Raw genomic sequence first — 17,899 nt, 5'->3', positions numbered from 1 at the left:
TTTTTTAAAAAAGGCAAGGTAGGTAGAGGACGGATGGAAATTATAAAATTCTGTCAATATTGCATGTAAAAATTGGGATATATAAGGTTATAAAACAGACAACGTATGCTCTTTGGATAAGTCTTTGTCATTAGAAGAGGAGAAGAAGAAGATTAGGATTATCTATCTCTATCCTTTAGTTTTATCCTCGAAAAGATTTGTGGTAAGAGCCGATGTCGACGCGATGCCGACGTCGATGCCGACGTCGACGCCGACGCGATGCCGACGTCGACGCCGACGCGATGTCGACGTCGTAAAGTGCGAGTGGTTAGATACTGGGTGATAACGACATGCATTGTGTGAAGAGCAACGACGCAAAGATGAGATATTTAAATAGATGAATTAATTTGAGAATTAATATTTTAAAATAGGGATAAAGTTAAAATAAAATATTGTTTGAGTTCCCCTTCCCTTTCCTTACACTCCAAATTAATATAAGAAATTCTAATGATTCATGAGCATGGAAGGGTAAAATTTACCTTTCTCTCTCCTTTCCTTCCTTAACTCACTCCATCCCAAACAAGTATCAAAATTCTCCTTTTCCTTATTTATCCTCCCCTCCCTTCCCTCACTTATGAATCGATACAATTTCTTACATTCCGATTTGAAATATAAGGAAGGGGAAAAGAAACTCAAAAATATTTTATTCCAATTTTATCTCTATTTTAAAATATTAATTCTCAAATTAACTTCGTCGCTCCTCGCACAATGCGCTCTGTCATCGATCAATGTCCAACTGCTCGCACTCCACGACATCGGTATCAGCTCTTGCCGCATATCTCTTCGAGGATAAAATTCAAGAGGACAGAGACAGATAACCCTAATCTTGTTCTTTTTCTCCTTTGAGGACAGGGACAGAGACTTAATTATCCAAAGATCATACATTATCTTTTTTAGGATCTTTCATATCTTAGTTTTTACATGCAATACATAGGCTTTTTTTAAATAATCTTACATCCATAAGTTTACATATTTTTTTTACATATAGATTTATTTTAATAATGAAATGTATTTTTGTAACCTTACATATTTAACATTCATTTCTTTTTTTTCCTCCAAACTAAGGTAACATATATTACATTAATGAATCTTCCCTTCCTTCCAAATTAAACAAGGAAAACATAAATACTTACTTCCTATCCCTTTCCATTCCTTCCGCTCCCTTCCTTTTCAATTGATGAACCTTCTCTCGTCCATCCAAACAGAATGTAAAGGTCCACTTGGTAGACCCTTGACTTAGTCAACTGAAAGTTCGTTTCACAAAACTAGTATGGATCAACTTTCATGGAACTTCCTTCGGTTGACTTTGGCCACGTCAATTGCCACTGGATTTGCTTTCCTCAGTCAAATCGGCTTGTAATGAGTTAGCATGCTCACGTTGAGTAGAAGGTTTTCTTGAAGTGTAGTCAATTCTGTGAGAGATAATATGCATCAAAGGGCTTACTGAGAGTTATCTTGGTAAAATACATTCGATGCCTAAGTGATCATGAAGCTCCAAATGCAATAATATAAATACAAAGTAAAGAATAGAGTAAATGTGATGATGAAATTAGATGATACTGTAGATGATGATCTTGAGAGGGCCCCCTCTTTATTTTATATAGGGAGAGGGAGAGAGATCCAAGGGACGCACCTCATAGACAAAAGCCTAAGACATGCACCTCGCTTCATTGTAACTACCGCATCCTTTCATGTTATGATAACCACCATATCCCTTTATGTTGATAACCACTTCATCCTTTTGTAAGCCTTTGTTGGGAAGACTCCTCGGGAGGTCGTCGACTTTTGTTGGAAAAATTCTTAGGGAGGTCAATCTTTGTTAATAAGACTCTTCGGAAGATCAATCTTAGCTTTATTGGGAAGACTTCTCAAGAGTTTGATCTTTATTGGAAAGACTCCACGGGAGGTCGGTTCTACTCTACTTGGCTAGTTGGATTAGCTCGGTTGGTCGAAGACTGATGAGATCTGTGTTAACTAAATTTTGGATCATGCCACATAATCCTGCATTGACTAAGTCGAAGGATCTCCTATATATATGAACTCTCTGTTACCTTTGAATCCTTATTTACCTCTTGTGGGCCGTAAGGTTTATAAAGGGATGCACGGCCCAACCTGGAGCTTACATGGCCAGGGTTCTGCGTTACTTCAAAGCCGATTATCAGTAGAGTTGAACATTCATTAGAATCTATCCGATTTTTAAAACTTTTTAATAAATTATATTATTAGGTAGGTAGATAGATAGATAGATAATAAAAAATCATTATACTATAGAGTTTTACCACAGAACAATCACATGCTTCCATTGAATAGCTAAAACAAATTGATTATGCTTACAAGTTTGATAAATTGGTGCAATCCTAACAACATTATTTATTGATGGCGATCAGAGATCAACAGTAACTACAACTCTCACGCAACGGAAGCCAAACTCTCCTGTCGACGCTTCCTTTCATTCGACAGCTTCTTGGCGAAGTTGACGAGTCGATCTCGGTTCGACGTCATTCCTCCCTTCCCATCCACCACCGGCTCCGACAGCCCTGTCTCCAGATTCACCCTCGACACCGGCTTCTCGAGCAGTTTCTTCCCGATCTCCACCAAATTCTGCAAGTTCTTCTCCGTTGACTTATCCACCGAAGTCGCATCGCCGGTCAAAGTATCGTCCTATCATTCAGTTTGTTTGTTTTCGATTAGAATCGATGAATTTGGCACGATTTTATTGATGATTAATTATTGTAATTTGTCAAATACCTGTATGCGAAGGTAACGGCCTTCACTGTCTTGTGCCTGAAACACATGTGCTATATAGATATCCACCATGTCTGAGCTCGCCTGGGAGAAAACGTCGATGATGGGAGTATTTCCTCTGTTGTACAACCACCCGAGCAAGCCCCATCGCGAGCTCATCTGTGCGGTATAATTCTCCTCCTGTTTGGCTGCTCCGGTCCCGATCGAGATCACCAGAAACCGACTGTAGTCGACCGGTTCGTACGAATCGAAATCCGTGTTCGATTTCAGAATCTGCTTCGTCAATTGGCTCATGGCGGATATCGTCTGTTCACGATCAATGCCACATATAAGAATTAGCTCCTACATTAATTAGGAGAAGAATATCTATTTAGATGTTCGTGCATGTGTGAATTTACAGGGTTATTTGCCGCCACGCCGCCGTCGATGAGGTTGAAGCTCTTCGTATTTCCTTGATCGTCTTGGGTTTCGAAGTAATGCCCCGGGAGGTATGTGGGGGCGGCGGAGGTGCTGATGCAGATGTCCGACAGAAGCGCGTCATGCAACGGCAACTGTTCGGTCTGCGAAAAAACATCATTAATATCGATCGATCACCATCTACCTATACAAAATCTTCCCAAGATTAAGTAATTAATTAAGACGAAGCGTGTGGTTATTGGTTTAATTACCTCAAAAGAGGAGAAGATGATGGGTTGAGAAAGTTTGATGTCAAAAGCAGGGATGACGATGTTGGTCAAAGTTTGACTTAGTTTTGTGTTGCCTAAGAGTTCTTGAATCTTCGAGCGGAGGTACTTGCCATTGTATTTTGGTCCACTGAAAGCATCCACCAAGTTCAGTGCTGAACTCAGGAATCCGGATCTGAAATATATAAATTAATAGTAAAATTCATTCATAAATTACAAAAATTTTCTTTTATATATATATATATATATATATATATATAATTATATTAGTAATAAACCTGCGCTGTGGAAAAATCTTGGGGCTGTGATCCAAATAGAACTGAACAATGTCCTTGGCTGCGAAGAGTGCTTTGTTATTCTCGCCGGGAGCGGCGAGCATGGTGGCGATAAGGCCGCCGGTGCTGGTGCCGGAGATCACGTCGAAGTAGTCAGCAATTCTCGCATCCGGCCCGTCGAGTTTCTGCAACACCAACAATATAATTAACTTGAATCTCTCAGTGTGTATCGTTCAGAAGGACAAAAATAAGAAGGGAAATTTATGACTGCATGCGTGCGTACGTACCTGCAGTTCGGATTCAAGGAAGTCGATGATCGTCGCGGGGATCAGCCCGCGAATCCCACCGCCGTCGATGGAAAGGACGGTGATCCTCTTCCCGTGGCATGGCGGAGGGTTTGAGGCGGAGTCGGCCGGAGTTCCATCGCTCGCCATTGTGTGTATATATATATATATGTAATTATTCCTGTTCTTGTAAGAGCGAAAGAGATATATAGAATATTTGAGGAGCTAAATTAGCTGCTGTTGTAATTCATTGATTGATCGTGAGAAAGAGAGATGAATATATAGAACGATAAGCAGCGAGAGCACAATAATTTAAGTGGGGGTCTTGTCGTTTTAATCATGCAACTATATATGAAATGATCAGAATACATTGCATAAGCTGAAAAACAAAGAAAACGTGCAAATTAAATGAGAATCCACCAATAATTTAATTGGTGTACATGTACGCTTAGAACTTGATGATGTGTTCTTCCGCTGACTGCACTCTTCGATTTATAAGACCACCTAAATTTCATTTTTTGACTCATACTTTATTGGTCATATATTGAAATGCCCTCTTTAAAGTATAAATAGATTTTGATAAGTTATCAACAACATCGTATACATGAATTATGGATACCTCGGTGAAAAACTGGTTACGGTATAGTTGAGTTCGTTACGATGAAATAGAATTGTTAAAGTGGGCAAGGACCGAATTTTCATCAAGGCAATACTCTCTTCCATCATAGTCAACTGCAGTAAATTCCCGATTTACCTCCTCATAAATGATCATAAGAAATTGGCGAAGGTGTGGGACTGCTGTGATGACGGATTTCACCTTGCCTTGACTGAAATGAATACTTCGATGAAAAATATTTCTTCGTGCCCCTGGTGACAATGGTGAAATAATTAAACTCACCAATTATAAATTTGACATATGGAGTTTAAAATTCAATTGCGGCAAATTTGTGAAGAATTCCCCTCGAATGGGTAGCAGATCCAAGAAGGTCGATTGTCAGTGGATTCAAATTTCAATGTGAATATTTCCTGAATTTTTTTTAATGAACGATAGAAAATTTAAACGGGCCAGCCGATCACCTTCAAAAATTAATCAATCGTGAATTACGAAAATAAAAAAAATAATTTAAAAAATAAATAAATAGGTGATGTTCTTGGGCAATGGTAGATAAAGTGTGTATCTATTTAATTTGTTCATGGACGAGCACTTCAACTTGCAGAGACGTACGCCTCAGTGAATTATTTATCAGAGATGGTTGGATCAAAATTGAGTTGTAGATAAAACGTGTTTCTGCGGGGCTGTTTCCAATTGTAATTTTTTAACTTATCTTTTTAATGGACGATCGAGAACGTCGAGATGATAAATTCTATCTTCCTGTTTTGGTTGTACATAAAAAGTGTGCAGATCTGGACTCACTATTCAATTAAAATATTGATATAAAAGAACGAGAACATCGTGTACAGCACCTAACTTTGTAGAATTAATCTACGGGTCAATCTCCCACATCAACAATACATTAAAAAGAATTTTTTATTTTTCAAGTGAAGGACACGTGGCTCACGATATGATCGATAGTTTTGTCTAAAATTATTGTATGATTGTTTTTAAATAATTTATTATCGAATTCAAATATCTTGCATATGCTATTTTTAAATAATTTATTATCGAATTCAAATATCTTGCATATGCTAGTCTATAAACTAAGGGGGCGTTTGGTTGGAGGTTATCAATGATAACCTTGGTTATCTGTCTAAGGTTATCGTTGATAACCTTGTTTGGTTCAGGTTATGATTGATTTCTAAATAATATAACATCATCGCCACATCAGCAAATGGGTTATAACTCGGTAATATGATTACCTTGGCAGCCTAAGGTTTTCTATGATTTCTGAGGTTAACGAAATTTTTTCCATGATTACCCTCCAATTTTAAAACTAAGTCAATTAAAAAGTACTATGAAATCTAATTAAAATTAAATTATATAATTCAATAAATTTTAATTTAAATATTTATAAATTAAAAAATAATTTATTTTAAATTTAAAAAATAAAATTAATGAATTATATTTATTATTTTAATAGATTATTTTATTAAAAAAATATTTTTTTTAAATTTTAAAAAAATAAAATTAACCAATTATATTTATTAATTTAATAAATTATTTTATTAAAATAATTATTTTTTATGAATTATTTTATTAAAATAAAATTATCATATTATCTTTATTAATTTAATAAATTATTTTATTAAAAGAAATATAAATTTATTTTAAATTTAAAAAATATAAAATTAAAGAATTATATTTATTAATTTAATGAATTATTTTAATAAATTATTTTATTAATATATATATATATTTATTTATTTATTTTAAAATTTTAAAAATAAAATTAACAAATTATATTTATTATTTTAATAAATTTTTATTAAAATAATTATTTTTAATGAATTATTTTATTAAAATAAAATTAACAAATTATACTTATTAATTTAATGAATTATATTAAAATATAATTGAATGAAGGGTGATATAGTAAATATAAAATTGGTTATTTTATTCCCTCCAAATAAATAAAGTAAATCAAACAACATTAAGTTATGTTTTATGCCCCATAACCTTGGTTATGTGATTACCTGGTAATCACATAACCAAGGTCATATATCATAACTTGAACCAAACGCATCCTAAGAGTTATCCTATCATCTCGGGCGGCCCCACGACCATCTGTGAGGAGGTAAATCGAAAAACTGTAATTGGTCATGACGCAGGAGAGTATTGTCTGGCTTCGCCAGGATTCGAATCCTTGCCCTCTTCTGCAAGTCTATTACGTCGTAACCAATTCAGCTATGCCCGGGGCTATCATCTCAAACTCGATCAAATGCTCAAGCATTTTGTCTCATTTTAACAGACAAACTAATGATGAACTTCTTGTGGGCCGGGCCGTTGATAAAGGGCGCGCAGCTCAACCTGGATCTTACATGGCCACGGCTTATTGTATTTCTGCATGATTATGATTAACTCTGACTCTCTGAGTAATCCATTTGAAGTGCATCGACTATTCAAAATCAAATAAATTAATTTTTTTTATAATCAATTAAATCCATCGAATTTTATCATTAAAATTAAATAAATCCAATTGATATAAAATCTATTAAATTAATTAATTGGAGGTAACAATTCTAACCACTCCCCTAACCCACAGTTACACTTCTCTTCACCCGTTCCCAAGCCGAAGCCACAACATAGCATCAGTTACTATGCCACTGCTGCAGTTCGGCCTCACTGTTTCTATATCCAAATTAAGAGGGTATTCTGAGGAGAAACGAAAGAAAGATATTCAGCCTTTCATCTGGTTCCAATGGGTGTCAGCTCCAAGACAGCAATAGCATCCTGGGGCTTGGCGTGGAAGAGCAGAACTTCCATGGAGATCATACCCAAAGCGAGGACAGCATTAGCATCCTGGGTCTCAAAAGTTTCTTCCTCTGTGAACCTCATTATGGGCATTGTTAAAGGTTGGTAACCTATTTGATATGCAATATATCAAGCCTAGCAGGGATTTGACTAACAGTTAACTTCAGGCATTCATTTCTTGGATTTCAAGCCTTCTGGAATTGTTGCAGCAGTGGACTGTCAGCACTGGAAGCTTATGATACTCTGGATATTGACAATACTTTAGCTTGTTGGATACATGTAGATAATGTGAGATTATTCTCCTGTGTTCCTCACTTATTCAGATAATCTCTATATATCCAAATTTATTAATGGTTTTATTCAATGAATTCAGGAAAAGGTCTTAAGATGTAATGAAGATGAACTTGATGAAGAATAAGGCATACAGTAACAAAATTCCATCAGTTTCTGCCGTGCCAAGAGCCCAGCTGGGGTTCTGGATGCTACATGTGTGAGCTATAAAAGTGATGATATTACAGTTAGCTCACTTGTGGCAAAATGTGAAGATGCTCCCCTCAAGCGCCCCTCAATGTCGGTAAATCATGATGACCGAGCAACCTCTTCAAGTGGAAGAGAATTTATTTCTCAAAGAATTATTCCTCTAGAGATTTGATTCCTATTTTCACATGATAATCTACCACTTAAATACCAATACAGTTATGCCCGTGGGGGCTACAATTAACTCACTTGCCAAGAAGATGAAATTAAACATATCGATATGTTCATGAGAGAACAGTGTCTCATTTGTACTGTTTTCACCGGCTTAGTTATTAAGTTTGCCGGAAGAGCTTATTAATAAGTGTTTTGCTGAAATTTTGTAGAGTGGATGGGAATGTCATTAAGGCGAAATTGAAATCGAATGTCAATGGCACGATTTTTACTTGTCGTCATACGAATTCTTGCAAGCATCGTAAGTCTTCTATAATTAAGAGTGGGCAACAACTTAAACTTGATCTTAATAGGAAAGAGTCCAAAGAAAAAGAAAAATCAAAGCAAGATCTCAACATCATGCCAAAATTGAGCTTGACTTCTCCCTTACATATCAAATTCATCCTATAGGGACCCTCCATCATAAAAACTCATAATCGATTGATACCTCATTAATATTAACGAATCAGATTATTAATGAATCTATATATTGAATCAACATCTAATATCTAAATCCCTTTGATGCTATAAGTATTGATCACATAATTGAAATTTATTTCTTAATGATAATTATTATTGATGTTAATTTAAATATAAGCATGTATCAAATGAAGACTTAATTCTTTCAGATGATACCATGGTTAGTTCACTTGGACAACCAAGAAGATGAAATTAAATAGATCCATATGTCCCCTCAAGCATAATGCAACGACAAAGTATTATACTCACGGTTTGAATTTTAACTATGGCGTATTGTATGATATTTTTCTCTAATAAAATAAAAAATTTAGGACGGAACCACGCACACTTTCAAAGTTATTCCATAGGCAAATTAAGAAAGAAGGTCATCTAATTTTATAACTAATTGAGTCTAAAGCTCTGAGATACTCGTCCAATTACTTGGATTATATTAAAACAAATGAGTCTTATTTGCTGTTCACTTGGACAATATAAAATCATTATACATTATACTACGTACCGAGTTTTCCTACGGAACATAACTAAGTGCTTCCATTGAATAGGTAAAACAAATTAATTAGCGCTTACAAATTAGATAAATTGGTGCAATCCCAATAACATTAATTAATGATGGTGCTCAGAGATCAACAGGATCAACAGTTGTCATGCAATGGAAGCCAAACTCTGCTGCCGACGCTTCCTTTCGTTCGACAACTTCTTGGCGAAGTTGACGAGTCGATCTCTGTTCGACGTGGTTCCTCCCTTCCCATCCACCACCGGCTCCGACAGCCCTGTCTCCAGGTTCACTCTCGACACCGGCTTCTCGAGCAGTTTCTTCCCGATCCCCACCAAATTCTGCAAGTTCTCCTCCGTCGACTTATCCACCGAAGTCGCATCGCCGGTCAAAGTATCGTCCTATCATTCAGTTTAGTTTGTTTGTTTCAATTAGAATCGATGAATTTGGTGCGATATATTTTATTAATTATTTTGTTAAATACGTACCTGTATGCGAAGGTAACGGCTTTCACTGTCATGCCCCTGAAACACATGTGCTGTATAGATATCCACCAAGTCTGAGCTCGCCTGGGAGAAAATGTCGATGAGGGGACTACTTCCTCCGTTGTACAACCACCCGAGCAAGCCCCATCGCGAACTCATCTGTGCGGTATAATTCTTCTCCTCCTGCTTGGCTGCTCCGGTCCCGATCGAGATCACCAGAAACCGACTGAAGTCGACCGGTTGGTACGATTCGAAATCCGTATTCGATTTCAGAATCTGCTGCTTCGTTAGTTGGCTCAAGACGGATATCGTCTGTTCATGATCAATGGCACATATAAGAATTAGCTCCTTGTTAGATTAATTAGGAGAAGAATTAATATATATCTATTTAGATGTTCGTGTGTGAATTTACAGGGTTATTTGCCGCCACGCCGCCGTCGATGAGGTTGAAGCTCTTCGTATTTCCTTGATCGTCTTGGGTTTCGAAGTAATGCCCCGGGAGGTATGTGGGGGCGGCGGAGGTGCTGATGCAGATGTCCGACAGAAGAGCGTTATTCAACGGAATCTGTTCCGTCTGCGAAAAAACAACATTTATATCGATCACCATCTACCTATACAAAATCTTAATTCCCAAGATTTGTTGGCTCAGAATCTACAAAAACCACACCGGCAGAAAGCAAAGAAAAAAACAACGGAAAAGAAGAAGGCAACGAGGGAGAAACAACCAACGAGAAGAGGAAAATTCTTTATTGCCGTGAATTGCATTTCTACATACTTCTGCTTCATATTTATACAAAACAAGGATAAGAATCAACGTCACTTAAGCCACAAATCTAATGCCACGTAAGCTATAAAATAGGAAATGATAAACCACTAACAGCGTAGGATAAGCATGACTAAGTCCTAGAAGTTATCAAAAACCGTTAACTAAAAACCTATCAGGATTATTTGCTTATAACATTACTCCCCCTAATCCTGATATGGTTGTAAATCATGAATGCCAAGTAGTTGTCGTATGGCAACTAACTTCACTCCTGGCAGTGCATTCGTATCCATCAGCAGAAATTGTCAGCCATTCTCAATTAACTTGGGGACTTTATTTTCCCTGGAGCTTAGAAGCCCTCGCTGGAAAACCTTTATTATGGAAGAACTGAACCTTGTCAATTTTTCTGTTTGAGAAGAATTTATAAACTGCAACAAGAAGCGCTCCCATTGTTCTGAGGCATATGTCTCAAGATCCTCTAAGATTTGTAATCTTACGGTTGTACTCAATGGCATTGGTTTTCTAGGTAAAGTCCCACCATTCACAAGGTGCTTTTGAATATTGATCTGAAACTTTGGGTTTATCTTATAGCTTGTCTCCTTCTTTCTGTCATTAACTTCAAGGAAAACCCTCAGTTGAGGCAACCTATCAATGGCCACTTTGTGTTTGGAAAACCCATCAGGAAGCAACCACTCTTCCACTGACTTTGCTGTTATTGCAGTATCAATGTACAGCATTTGCAAAATGTACCTCTTAGCCATAGGGGGCAATGATCTGAGAACGGCTTCGCAGATGAAAGCACTGTCGTAAAGCTTGTCCAGCTTCACAGCCGGCAAAGCCGCCACCATATCCATGAAGTTCTTGGCGACGATCCGCACCTGCGGCATCTTCTCCTTCCGTGGGATCACAAATCGAGGAGCAGGGCGGCGTGCTCCTTCCTTCATTGCTTCGTACCAGCAAGCCTCGGTTGCAGCCTTTTGGTAACAGGTCGGCTCTTCAGACATCATCAGCATTATCTCATTCTCTTCTTTATCAATACCAACTACTTCCTCAGTGTTGGCATAGATATCAGCAAAGGACCTAAAACGGACTGGCCCTTCATCAGATTCAGGTGAGGTAGTTGCATGAGTGTTCGATGATGATGTAGATGGACTTGATGCTCCTGTCGATGATGGTGTAGATGGACTTGACACTCTTGTCATGGGCACCACGCCTACTGGTGGTGGTGTGACATCTTCCACCCCTGCCTCAACATCTGCTGCAACAATCGCCTCGTCGGAATAGGATGTATCCAACGTAATAAACTCCGGCAAATTTTCTTCATTGTTAGCACCTGCATTCCATGTCCATTCACAATTTTCTTGAAATATGACATCTCTACTTACTTGTAGCTTGCCACGCCTTGGATCAAATAGCCGATGAGTTTTGCAGCCTTCCTCGACACCCAAGTATACCATGGGTGAACTTCTGTCGTCGAGCTTCTTAAGGTGAGGGGTTGTGTTTTTCACATATGCAACACAGCCGAACACCCTCAAATGAGCAAGATGTGGCTTCCTCCCCATCCAAGCTTCAAATGGGGTACGCTCTCCTAGCGCCTTAGTTGGGAGACGGTTTAGTAGATAGACAGCATGCCTAACCGCCTCTCCCCAGAACCTTGCCGGCATATGTGTACCCTTGAGGAGCGATCTTGCCATGGCCATCACGGTGCGATTACGGCGCTCCACAACACCATTCTGTTGGGGTGTGTAGGGAGCCGTAAGATGCCGCTCGATTCCTTCATTTTCACAGAACTGAGTGAACTCCGTGGATAGAAACTCGCCGCCTCGGTCTGTTCGGAGTGTTCTGATCTTGTATTCAGTCTTGTTCTCCGTCAAGACTTTGAACTTCTTGAATGCTTGGAATGCATCATTCTTTGCTGCTAATACAAATACCCACATCCACCTTGTGAAATCATCAACTATTAAAAGAAAATACTTGTTACCGGCGAGTGTACATGGTGAGATTGGCCCGCAAATATCAGCATGAAGAAGTTCCAACGGCTTCTCTGCTCTAAAGTTTGCTTGGTACGGGAATGGTGACCTTGCATGCTTGGCCATCACACACACCTCGCAAAACTTGTTTGGCTGGGGCAATAGTGGCACACCAACTGCCAATTTCTTCTCCCCCAAAAGCTTCAAGTCCTGGAAATTGACATGTCCGAGTCTTGCATGCCATAACCAGGTTGGGTCTTCTAAGCTTGCTATGAGACAGACTTGCTTGAACGTCTTCAAGGTTGTCTTGTACAAGCGATTTTGTGTTCGCTTTACCCGCATCAAGAGCTTCCCGCTCCTATCAATCACCTTCATGGTATTTCCTTCCATGTACACCTCGTTCCCAGTTTCTGTCAATTGACCAAGACTCATAATATTACTACAAAGTTTCGGAATGTAGTATACCTCGTGGAGAGCCTTCTGATCGCCATTCTTGCATTCGAACACAACCGTTCCCTTGCCCATTATCTCAATGGTTGATCCATCGCCAAATCTCACCCTCCCGGTGATGGTTTCATCTAATTCTTGAAACTTCTCGCGATGGCCGGTCATGTGGTTGCTGGCACCGTTGTCAAGGTACCAGACGTCTTTATCGTCTCCTTTCTTAACATTGCGATACATATCCGGTAGGAACCTTTCTTCGCTGAGTAGAATGATATCCTGCTGCTCACGCCTTGTGTGAGACTCCTCGTGGGACACGGTCATCATCAGTGCTGGCTCTTCATCGGTGGCACAAGTGAGGTGAGCTTCATCACGACGCTTGTTGTAACATTCAGACGCATAATGCCCCATTTTCTCACAATTGAAACATTTTATATGTCTCTTGTCACGAGTGCCACTGTTGTTGCCGCTAGTGCCTCCTGCACTGTCTTGGCGATGCGTGCCACGGCCACGTCCGCGCCAATTGCCACGACTGTGATTGTTGGATCCATGCCCCTTGCCTCTTGATGAAGTGTCTACGTTGCTTCCCTTTCTGTCGCATTTGCCATTCGGCATGAGTAAGTAGGAGCTCACCTTCAGTGTTGTTGGTGTTGCCATGTAGTCGTAGTGTTCGTTCCTCGTACGCCTTCAGTCGCCCTATAGCCTCCTCAAACGGCATAGTCTCAAGGTCGTGGAACTGTTCAATACCGGCAACAATAGGGAAGAATTTATCAGGGACAGAATCGAGTAACTTCTTTACCAACGATGAATCTTCAAGCGTGGCACCAAGGGTGGAGAATTTGCTGCTCATGGCGCTGAGTTTCCCAGCAAACTCATCAATCGACTCGTTCTCCTTCATCCGGAGGGCGTCAAACTCGCTTTTCAATGTTTGTACGCGTGCCTTCTTCACCCGATCACTACCAAGATACCTCGTCTTGAGGCTATCCCAGACTTCCTTCGCCGTCTTCTTATTTGCGATTTGGAGAAGGATGTCTTCGGGGACACACTGCAAGATATATGCACGTGCCTTTTTGTCCTTCTTTGCATCTACCTGGGCTCCTTCTGCTGGCTCTACCGCCTCCCAGACTCCCTGGGCATCAAGGATCGCCTCTGTCTTGATTGCCCACACAGTGTAATTGTGAGGGCTTAGCATTGGATAGAGAAATGGCACTCCGCCGTTCTCCTTCGCAGCAGCTTGTGGGATGCCCGACATTTTTGTAGAATCGTGGATTCAAGGCTCTGATACCAATTGTTGGCTCAGAATCTACAAAAACCACACCGGCAGAAAGCAAAGAAAAAAAAATGAGAAAAGGCACCGAGGAATAACACCCAACGAAAAGGAGAAAAGCTTTATTGCAGTGAATTGCTTTCTCTACATTATTTGGAGTTGTATTTATACACAAGATGTGATAAGATGTGCACGTCACTTAACCCATAAACTTTACACCACGTAAGCCATAAACTAGGGAAGAAAAAGTCTTAGATAACTATCAAGAAAACTAAACGTTGTAACTCAAATTTTATCAGGATTATTTACTCACAACAAGATTATGTAATTAATTAAGACGAAGCGTGGGGTTAGTTTAATTACCTCAAAAGACGAGAAGATGATGGGTTGATAAAGTTTGATGTCAAAAGTAGGGATGATGATGTTGGTCAATGTTTGACTTAGTTTTGAGTTGCCTAAGAGTTCTTGAATCTTGGAGCGGAGGTACTTGCCATCGTATTTTGGTCCATTGAAAGCATCCACCAAGTTCAGTGCGGGACTCAGGAACCCAGATCTGAAATATATAAATAAATAGTAAAATTCATAAATTATAAATATATATATATATACACTAATTAACCTGCGCTGTGGAAAAATCTTGGGACAGTGATCCAAATAGAACTGAACAATGTCCTTGGCTGCGAAGAGTGCTTTGTTATTGTCGCCTGGAGCGGCGAGCATGGTGGCGATAAGGCCGCCGGTGCTGGTGCCGGAAATCACGTCGAAGTAGTCAGCAATTCTCGCATCCGGCCCGTCGAGTTTCTGCAACACCAACAATATAATTGAATCTCTCAGTGCGTATCGTTCAGAAGGACAAAAAAAAAGGAGGGAAATTTATGACTGCATGCATGCGTGCGTACGTACCTGCAGTTCCGATTCAAGGAAGTCGATGATCGTCGCGGGGATCAGCCCGCGAATCCCACCGCCGTCGATGCAAAGGACGGTGATCATATTCCCGTGGCATGGCGGAGGGTTTGAGGCGGAATCGGCCGGAGGTCCATCGCTCGCCATGGTGTATATATACATATGATTATTCCTGTTCTTGTGAGAACGAAAGAGATAGAATATTTGAGGAGCTAAATTAGCTACTGTAGCAATTCGTTGATTGATCGTGAGAAAGAGATATGAATATATAGAACGCGCGAGAAGCAGCGAGAGCCCGATATTTGAAGTGGGGTTTTGACGTTTTAATCAAAATACATTGCACCAGCTGAAAAACAAAGAAAACGTGCAAATGAGAATTACATGTACGCTTAGAATTTGATGATGTGATCTTCCGCTGACTGCACTCTTGGATTTATAAGACCACGTAAATTTCATTTTTTGACTCATAATTTACTGTTCATATATTGAAATGCCCTCTTTAATCGAGTAGAAATAGGTTTTGATCAGATATCAAGATCATCATATATATATGTGCATTATGGATAATTATAAGTAGGTGAGTTACGGGTTGGGCCTCTCAACTCACGAAGGTTCGAATCTTTTGACGTGGCACGAGCGGGGGGAGTGATGCATTAATGTGCGTGATTGTATCTTGGGGCCCATTGATATCATTTTAATTTATTTCTAAATTTTTAGATTCAATTCTACTATTAGTCCAGATTAAATTCGGCTATCAATCCAACGTCAATTTTGAGACCTTTTTAATCCAGGTAGATTAATATAATTTCTGACTCCGTTATTACTTTTAGAATTAATCCGTTCGTAAAAATTGAATAGCTGAATTATAAAAAAAAAGATAAGTAGCTGATGATTTGGTTGAAAAAAAACTATGGGAATTATAGCAGCATGAAGTATAATTATTTGGGTGGATTAAGCTACCATCTAATGAAGCGCGCAGTCATATTGCGGTTCACATTTCTAATACCCAGATGGAGTATGACTCTCTACAGCGATGGATCGATCGTGAAGATCGATTGTCGTTAGTCTCAATGTGAGTATTTTTTAAATTTACTCTAATGACTGATGAGAAACGGACCGGACCGATTACCTTTAATATTAGTCGGTTCAAAAAATTGAAAATCTGGATTAGCAAAAATAAAAAAAATGAATAAGTAGGTGATGTTTTGGACTAATTAAATTGCTCATTACTTTTGTTTATGGATAGAGTTGATTTTATTAATACAAATAATTTAAAATACAATAAAATTTTATTTTGGTGTTGATTTTTAAAAATCAACACCACAACTTAATTACAACATCACTCACTATGCTAGTTTCTGAAGACCAACACCACAGTGGTACTGTTTTTCAAAAACTAACACTACATTATTAGATTTAATCATACATTGTAGTGTTGATTTCTAAAACCTAGCACCATTGTGGTAATCCTGATCCTGCATCTCCAACACGAACTTATGCCTACTAGAACCATTAAAATAATAAAGGAAGACTTATTTGTACTGAAGTTCACATAATAAACTCATACGAGTTAAAATGAGTCCAATCAGAATTATCTAAGTCCATTAATCGATTTTGATTGAAATCCATTAATGGACTAGAAGACTTGGATTTCTAACTTACAATGAAATGGGAAAAATTAGTGTGTAGAAGTGAGATGCAATAAGAAATTCTAGTCCTGAGTTTTTTATATGAAGTTATAAACTCGTATCAATTGACACAAAATTTAAAACTTTCTAAACCTTTTGAGTAATGTTGAGAATCCTTTACAATGATAACGGGGGTACTATGTAGAAACCTACAGGAATTAGAATGTATACAATCAGAATTCTCTAGATCTATTAATGATTTTTGGTTAAAACACATTGATATACCTAAGATATTTAAATTTTTAAAATTTTATCATTAGATGGAAGATGTAAATATGTAGGAGGTATATATATGATATCCATGCCTAGTTCTGTTATCCCTATGTAAATTCTATTTTTTGACTCATAATTTACTATTCATATATTGAAATGCCCTCTTTAATTGAGTAGAAATAGGTTTTGATAAGATATTAACAGTATTGTATATATGGATTATGGATACTTAAGTGAAAATTGTTTCTTCGTGCCCCCATAGCAATGGTGAGATAGTTAGGTCTATCAAACATTATATTTAGAGTTTGAATTCAACTACGATGAATTCGTAGGGAATTTCTCTCAAATGGATAGTGAAAGAACGTTGACTGTTAAGTTGGGCCTCCATCTTCATTTTCAATTTACTCTGATGGTCGGTGAGAAATTTTTACTAAGCCAGGTCGGTCACTCCCAGAATTTGTCGCCCCGAAGGATTGGATATTGGGTGCCAACAAAAACAAGATAAGTATGTGAGTCCCCTACCCTTGTAGTCGATATGGAAAACTTTTATGAGGCTAGATAGGTCATCCCAGAATTAGGCGGCCCAAAGGGTTAGATATCTAATGTCTAAAAAAAAGATAAGTAGGTGAGTCCTTTTTGGATTTACCTTGGTGAACATTAAATTTTTTTATGGAATCAAATCAATCACATTCAAAAATAATCAGAGCATAAAAGTTAGATATCTTAATGAAAAACTTAGATGGATCGAGCCGATCACTTTCAGAATTAATCAATTTAAAAAACTAAAACTCTGAATTATCAAAATAAAAAAATAATTTAAAAAATAAATAAATAGGTGATGTTTCTGGTCAATGGTACAGTTTCAACGTGTTCACTAGGTTATTAAACTTACTGAGATGTACGGCTCATGCAGTGAATTTGGTTCGATCAAAATTGAGTTGCAGATGAAACTTGTTTCTACTTTCTATGGCAGCCATAAAAAATCGCAGCTTTAAAGTGGGCAAGAACTAGACGTCACTATTCGATTAAACTATTTATATAAAAGAATAAGAAAATCGTGTAAAACACCTAACT

At 38.3% G+C, this 17,899-nt stretch overlaps 2 protein-coding genes across 2 annotated transcripts; both read right to left on the bottom strand.

The window, feature by feature from the left end:
• Positions 1 to 2,448: 2,448 nt before the first annotated feature.
• LOC141827165 (patatin-like protein 2) lies at positions 2,449 to 4,176 on the bottom strand. Its single transcript, XM_074714415.1, has 6 exons — positions 4,030 to 4,176; positions 3,746 to 3,927; positions 3,453 to 3,642; positions 3,183 to 3,344; positions 2,788 to 3,090; positions 2,449 to 2,700 (listed from the first exon to the last, which is right to left on the bottom strand). Exons 1-6 carry the CDS (start codon positions 4,174 to 4,176, stop codon positions 2,449 to 2,451), a joined length of 1,236 nt encoding a protein of 411 aa, XP_074570516.1.
• A 5,068-nt stretch (positions 4,177 to 9,244) lies between these two features.
• On the bottom strand, positions 9,245 to 15,071 carry LOC141826780 (patatin-like protein 2). Its single transcript, XM_074714081.1, has 6 exons — positions 14,925 to 15,071; positions 14,641 to 14,822; positions 14,385 to 14,574; positions 9,993 to 10,154; positions 9,584 to 9,892; positions 9,245 to 9,496 (listed from the first exon to the last, which is right to left on the bottom strand). Exons 1-6 carry the CDS (start codon positions 15,069 to 15,071, stop codon positions 9,245 to 9,247), a joined length of 1,242 nt encoding a protein of 413 aa, XP_074570182.1.
• Positions 15,072 to 17,899: the final 2,828 nt, after the last annotated feature.

Source organism: Curcuma longa, chromosome 4 (genome assembly GCF_044706935.1).
Source record: "Curcuma longa cultivar G26 ecotype Majalengka, Jawa Barat chromosome 4, ITB_CL_G26_1.1, whole genome shotgun sequence".
NCBI lineage: Eukaryota > Viridiplantae > Streptophyta > Magnoliopsida > Zingiberales > Zingiberaceae > Curcuma > Curcuma longa.
Note: the sequence above shows the minus strand (reverse complement) of the source record. Positions and strands in the feature narration are given on the sequence as shown.

Excerpts from the sequence above, each read along its gene's own strand:
- LOC141826780 (XM_074714081.1), bottom strand. The coding sequence starts at position 15,071 with ATGGCGAGCGATGGACCTCCGGCCGATTCCGCCTCAAACCCTCCGCCA. Across the intron at positions 10,155-14,384 it reads TCATCTTCTCGTCTTTTGAG|ACGGAACAGATTCCGTTGAA; the intron begins GTAATTAAACTA and ends GTTTTTTCGCAG. Across the intron at positions 9,497-9,583 it reads GCCGTTACCTTCGCATACAG|GACGATACTTTGACCGGCGA; the intron begins GTACGTATTTAA and ends ACTGAATGATAG.
- LOC141827165 (XM_074714415.1), bottom strand. The coding sequence starts at position 4,176 with ATGGCGAGCGATGGAACTCCGGCCGACTCCGCCTCAAACCCTCCGCCA. Across the intron at positions 3,928-4,029 it reads TCCTTGAATCCGAACTGCAG|AAACTCGACGGGCCGGATGC; the intron begins GTACGTACGCAC and ends TTGGTGTTGCAG. Across the intron at positions 3,643-3,745 it reads AAGATTTTTCCACAGCGCAG|ATCCGGATTCCTGAGTTCAG; the intron begins GTTTATTACTAA and ends TATATATTTCAG.